The sequence below is a fragment of the Solanum pennellii genome, chromosome 2 (assembly GCF_001406875.1).
Source record: "Solanum pennellii chromosome 2, SPENNV200".
NCBI classification, from domain to species: Eukaryota; Viridiplantae; Streptophyta; class Magnoliopsida; order Solanales; family Solanaceae; genus Solanum; species Solanum pennellii.
The window spans coordinates 36,893,162-36,900,274 of record NC_028638.1 but is presented as its reverse complement, the minus strand read 5'-3'; the positions used below and the strand labels follow the sequence as shown (position 1 = coordinate 36,900,274).

The window sequence follows — 7,113 nt, the reverse complement described above, 5'->3', positions numbered from 1 at the left end:
AACTTAAAATATTTAAAAAATATATTAAGATGTGGTTAACTATCGAGATTGTATATGTACCACATAAATTGGAATAAAGAGAGTAGCATATATTATTCAAAAATTACATTAGGCGTACGATAAATCACAACTTAAAGTATTTTAAAACATATTAAAATTTGGATTAACTCAAATAATTTACATGTACCACAAAATTGGGTCACGAGAAATAACATATAATATTTTAAAATTGTATTAATTATTAAAAGAACTATAAATTACAATAATTTAAAATATTTAGAAAAAAACATAATAAAATTGATTAAGTCTCAAAATATATTGAAATATTAAAAAAAATATTCAGAAATTAATTAACTTATAAAATATCACATGTGTCACAAATATTATTGGAAAGTAATGAATATGGAAAGATGTCATAATCCAATACAAATTGTATTTATATCACAATTTTAATATAATCATTCATATGAGATTTTTTTCAACCAAATAATACTGAAAGATTGCGTTGAATCATTTTCACTAAAGAGTAAAATCATCAATTTTAAATTCATTATTTGCCCAAAAAAAACAGAAACAAATTAAAAATGAATTCTCAACACCAACAATCCAAACATAAGATGCACACTACTTTTGAAAAAACACAAATTTCCAATGAAACCCAATGGAAATATTTTCTCAAAAAAACACAAACAAATTAAACATGAATTGCCAACTGCAATAATTCAAACATAAAATGCATACTACTTAAAAAAAACACGAATTTCAGACGAAACTCATTAGTAAAGTTGCTTATTGAAGCGGAAATTCACAATTAGCATATCAAACACCGCAATAAATCTTGAAAAGATCACTTGGAGGAGCTGTATAGCCAGCTTCTGTGGTACCATACTCAAATAATCCAAGAATTTCAAATGGCTTGAAGAGTAAAGGGTGTTCTTCATCCACTAGTTCTTTTGGTGCCTCGATGAAGTGACCTGGTTTTGATAATGAAAACAATTGAATGGAGAGTCTATCATTTTCTCCGGACATTGTTACTCTGTGGAGAGGAGAATGCAATCGACCATTTGTCCAAGCCTGTATAAATACAAAGATAGACGCGATCGATAATATTTTTGGAGAGTAGAACAATACAAATAGGGTCAGTAATACCAAAATTCATTTTCGGTTTTGCATGAAAATATTGAGCATATCATTCCATATATCAGATCCTTCAAAAATATGCATTTCAGAAAATAATAAATTCAACACTAGCGGGACAACATTTTCAGAGATTCGAGAAACATAAGATCCAACAAATATCTTGAGCCTCTGAAAAACCTATGCTTTTTTGATAAATCCTATAAGGTGTAACAATATTGGCCACAAATTTTGATTAGAATGATAAAATAATATAATTCACACTATATTTAAAGCATTTTTACCCTTTTAACTTCAATATTTTTTAATTAAAAATTAATTTTTTTCATCAATTTATTTACGTTAAAACAAAAAAGATATTATTGACTTTAAAAATTTGTGACCATTTATCATTTTTCTTTTAAAAATCAAACAAAACAGTTCCCAACAAGATAGTAACACTAGTTCAAAACTTAACACTTACTTTAAATGAATCACCAGCCAAAACAACATAAGAATTTGGTGAAATATTCACATCAATCCATTCTCCATTTTTGTTGATTTGCAATCCATTGACTTGATTTTGCGATATAAAAGTCAAGAAGTTACCATCTGTGTGACCACCCAATCCAGCAACTTTATTATTTTCATCTTCACTAGTAATTGATGATCCCTTATAATGTGTAAATCTAAATAGGAAGTAATTGGCATTCAATAATTCATCAATGTGATTTTTTAGTCCCAAATTCTCCGAAATCATCCTTTTCAACATCTCATCCAATTCCACAAGTGGATTAGAATAAGATTTTACCAAATTGCTGCAAAAAAATAATACACATATAATGTTTATAAACGTATAAAGAAGGTTGAACATATTTAGAAACATTTCACGTTGATACCATTCTTTCACTTAGGCCTCATTTGTTTCTATTAAGATTAATACGTCTGAATCTGAATATATATCTGAATATTAGAATATGCATTAAGATCTAGATGTGTAAATCTGAATAAACATTTGAATATTAAGATATTTTCTCTGAATATGAAAACTGAATTATTGAGACAATTTGTTTTTAATATTTGAAAGTACATATGAAATTAAACGATGTATCAATAAAATATTATAAAAACCTCATTTTAGTAAAATAGTTTTTTATATAAAAAATAGTTTTTTGAACATTCTTATCGTGAATAGGTCATATGATTTATCTATTAAGAATTTAACATTAAGTTACATCACTAATATATGACTATTCTTTTTTGCACTCAAAAACTTTGACAATCTAATATAATGCAATGTAAAATAGTTTATATAGAATAGTAATATAATGTTTATGAAAACATTTTATTTTATAATGCACATTTGTTATTGTTATCGATCAACTAATTAATACTTTCTTATTTTCTGGAATCGTGCTAAATATTATATCATGAAGTGTTTATCAATTCAAATATATTGATTAATTTATGAAAGTAAAAGACGTATATTAAGTTAGTAAAATAAAGGAAATTATAACAGGTAAGCATGTAATTAACATTAATTAAATAAGAAAAAAACTTTTATGAGTTTTTGTGATGTAGTTGAATTAAGATAGGAATTACTTTTGAGTCTGAATGGTCTTAAGAGTGTGTTACAGATCTGATTAACTCAGATGTATTCAGACTCATTAAGAGGCTTCTAAGAAAATAAAACAAACAAACTTAATGAATTGAATCTGAATAATTAAGATTCAGTCATAAAAAAACAAACACACTGAATGAGGCGAATCTGATTGATTAAGATTCAGACTCCCCATTAAGTGCAAACAAATGAGGCCTTAGACACGTTAACTAAGTCTTATATTTTATTTTATTTTTAAAACTAGGATAGTGAAAACAAAAATGGGAAAGCGGAATCAAACTTTCGCTTATTAAATCGTGATACATATCAAATATTTTTTTATTTTTTTATTGTTATTGTTGAAGAAGAAGGAAGCTGGCGATTGGAACATGTCAAAGGAATAGGTCCAATGCAACTGACTAACGTGTCTACAACAAGTGTTTGGAAGCAGACGATTGGAACATGTCAAAAAAATATGTCCAACGAAACTGACTGACGAGTTTACAACACTGCTGTAGAATTAGATTCATACTATGATTAGACACACTGCTACTTATTTACTTATTTTACTAGTTGAAGTCGATTAGAATTATATTACGACTAGGATTTGCATTATTATTATTATAGTAGTAATATGTATTGTAGTAGTATTCTATTATAGTTAACTTAGGACTCTACAATTCTCTCCATATAAGGAGCTTGTAACTCGACATTATTTTTCATCAATATAATCTTTGATTTCTCTAATCCTAGACGTCAGATTTATATCTGGATTTCTACAATTATTAGATCGTAACACATACCAAATATTCTAACGTTGTTGTTGATAATTTTTATTTTATTTAAACAATGTGATAAAAAATAAATTCGAAATTGATTCGAGAAAGATACTATTTATTGTCTGCTATTTATTTATTTGTTTTTATTGAATAGATCGAGACTTCATACCAAATATTTTAATGTTATCGGCACTTTTGTTTGTTTAGGGGTGTGATAATGAATAGATTCGAGAAAGTGGCTTATTTCTACTCTCCAATTTTTTCAATTGAATAGATCATGACTTACCTATACCAAATATTTTAATGTTGTTCAAACGGTGCAATAAAAAATAGATTTGAGAAGGAAACTTCCATTTATAATCTCCTATTTTGTTTTTCTCAAAGAAAAAATTAACGTATGTGTTAGTCAACATTCGATAAAACTATTGAAATATCAAATAGTTAATCAATTAAGCTAATAAGAATTTCTAATGTGATATTCTTTGAACACTTTCATTAGGCTAAAATTTAAGGGAAAAAAGATAAATATATCCTCAAATAATCGTAAATAGTATATACATACCCTTTGTCATACTTTTTCTCCGTCATACTTTTGGGACATTGATGTCCCTGACATCTAAAAGCTAGAACATTTATGCCCTTCACTCTATCGAAAGATTAAATTGGGAAACTTGGCAGAATCTTATCCATCGATCCAATGTTGGGGCGGTGGATAAGATTATGACACGTCTATATCCATTAGTATAAATGGTATATATACTTTAATTTTTGAACGGTAGAAATATCTATGTCCCAAAAATATGATGGAGGATATCTGCATACCATTTATGATAATTCAAGAGTATATTTATATTTTTTTTCTCAAATTTAAACATAATGATAATAAGAAAATAAGAAAATAAAAAAAAAAAAGATGAAAACATTAAAGTAAACATACCAGAAATGTTGATTACCCTGAGGCCAAAAGATATTAGCAAAAGTTTGAAGACTTTGAGGATTAAGCAAATCAGGAATACACAAACTCTCATACAATGGCAATTGTGGAATCATCCCCATATAACCATGCATTGGTTTTTCTGAAATATTTTTCACTTTAGTCTCCAAAGGAAATTCAAATATTTCTTTTGACATATCAAATGTTTCCTCTCTAATTTCCTTTGGAACTTTATCATATATTGCTTCAAAACAACCATATTCTTGAAAAGCTTCAAAAACTTGAATTTTCATGGATTCCCATAGTGGAGTGNGATAATGAATAGATTCGAGAAAGTGGCTTATTTCTACTCTCCAATTTTTTCAATTGAATAGATCATGACTTACCTATACCAAATATTTTAATGTTGTTCAAACGGTGCAATAAAAAATAGATTTGAGAAGGAAACTTCCATTTATAATCTCCTATTTTGTTTTTCTCAAAGAAAAAATTAACGTATGTGTTAGTCAACATTCGATAAAACTATTGAAATATCAAATAGTTAATCAATTAAGCTAATAAGAATTTCTAATGTGATATTTTTTGAACACTTTCATTAGGCTAAAATTTAAGGGAAAAAAGATAAATATATCCTCAAATAATCGTAAATAGTATGTACATACCCTTCGTCATACTTTTTTTCCATCATACTTTTGGGACATTGATGTCCCTGACATCTAAAAGCTAGAACATTTATGCCCTTCACTTTATCGAAAGATTAAATTTGGAAACTTGGCAGAATCTTATCCATCGATTTAATATTGGGGTAGTGGATAAGATTATAACACGTCTATATCCATTAGTATAAATGGTATATATGCTTTAATTTTTGAACGGTAGAAATATCTATGTCCCAAAAATATGATGGAGGATATCTGCATACCATTTATGATAATTCAAGAGTATATTTATCTTTTTTTTCTCAAATTTAAACATAATGATAATAAGAAAATAAAGATAAAAATAATAAGTAAACATACCAGAAATGTTGATTACCCTGAGGCCAAAAGATATTAGCAAAAGTTTGAAGACTTTGAGGATTAAGCAAATCAGGAATACACAAACTCTCATACAATGGCAATTGTGGAATCATCCCCATATAACCATGCATTGGTTTTTCTGAAATATTTTTCACTTTAGTCTCCAAAGGAAATTCAAATATTTCTTTTGACATATCAAATGTTTCCTCTCTAATTTCCTTTGGAACTTTATCATATATTGCTTCAAAACAACCATATTCTTGTAAAGCTTCAAAAACTTGAATTTTTATGGATTCCCATAGTGGAGTANAAATTTTTTACTTATATATTCTCAATATTCTCAATTAATTAATTTAAAAAGAGAAAAAACTTTTTGAAAGTTTCATATAAACATATATTACAATTTTTATTCCTTTCATTTAATAATAGTTATCTATTATATTATTTTAAAATATTCGGTAATACTTGTTCATTTTATGAATTATATGAACAATTTTACTCTTAATTGCTAATTTTTCCTTATTATTCCATATGTTCAACAATAGTTGTTTACAATTGATTTGACACACTTCTTAATAAACTATAAATAAAAGGATAATTTTACTATATTATCCTTTGAATATAATAAGTATAATGTGTTGAAAAATATAACAGAGAAATCATGTTGTTAATAATAACGATAAATAAGGAATTAAGTGTAAATTTATCCATTGATTTCATAGACAAGTATTGTTGGACGTCCCAAAATAATTTGGCAGACATTAAAATTTTGTGGGAAATTTCATAGAGGAATTAAGATATAGTCTTACGCTTGAAATTTGAAAATATAGGAGTTCACGTCTTAATTGACATCAAGATTAGGAACTTAATTATCGTGTTGGATGGAATTTTGGGTCAAAAACTAAACATATAATACGAATGTTGTTATTTTTTAAATCTTATTGTTACTTTTTCCCCTTTTTATTTCACATGTTCTTACTTTATATAACTTATTTTAAAATTAGAACTTACAAAAAGAGAATAACTTGAGGAGCTTGGAGTAGTACTTGGGGCATTTCTGTACAATAGATTAGTTGATTTTTTCCTTTTTGTTTTGCCTCTCAATACTTTTACTTTTTGTTATATAATTAGTTAACTTACTTTACATTAGAATTCTCTTCGAAGATTGACGAGCTTAGTGTCACGGACTTAGAGTTTTCGCTAAAGCTCCGTGCGGCACTTGACAACTTACTCACGAATCTTTCACGATCTTATAAGCTCAAGTAAGCCCTTTTATACTGAGATCTCTAAGAGAATGAAAAGAAATACTTAGAGAATTTTGAAGAAGGCTTTTTACTACTTGGAAGATTTCTTACAACTTTCTTGGATGATTTACAAATGAGAGTCCTCCTATTTATACTACTTCCTAGGGGCTAAAGTGTAATTTATAATTACTTACAAGTCCTTAAGTTATTCACACTTTGGAACCCTTTCTAGAGAATTCTACACTTTCTAGGATTTTCCTAAGTTTTCCTAGAAAATATTTAGTCTTCCTTCTAGAACTCTCCAAAGCCTTCTAGAAAGATCTAGGAGCTTCTAGAGTTTTCTACAAACTTCTCCAAAACTCTAGACTTTTCTGCCCCTATACGGATGCAAAATCTTACTGAGAATTGGCGGGACGTGACA

General features: G+C 27.4%; 1 protein-coding gene across 1 annotated transcript; it reads right to left on the bottom strand.

Annotated features, from left to right (window-relative positions):
* Positions 1 to 569: 569 nt before the first annotated feature.
* Positions 570 to 4,739, bottom strand: LOC107009055 (probable 2-oxoglutarate-dependent dioxygenase AOP1.2). Its single transcript, XM_015208315.2, has 3 exons — positions 4,433 to 4,739; positions 1,601 to 1,934; positions 570 to 1,074 (listed from the first exon to the last, which is right to left on the bottom strand). The coding sequence occupies exons 1-3, from the start codon at positions 4,720 to 4,722 to the stop codon at positions 820 to 822; spliced, it is 879 nt and encodes a 292-aa protein (XP_015063801.1). The 5' UTR covers positions 4,723 to 4,739; the 3' UTR covers positions 570 to 819.
* Positions 4,740 to 7,113: the final 2,374 nt, after the last annotated feature.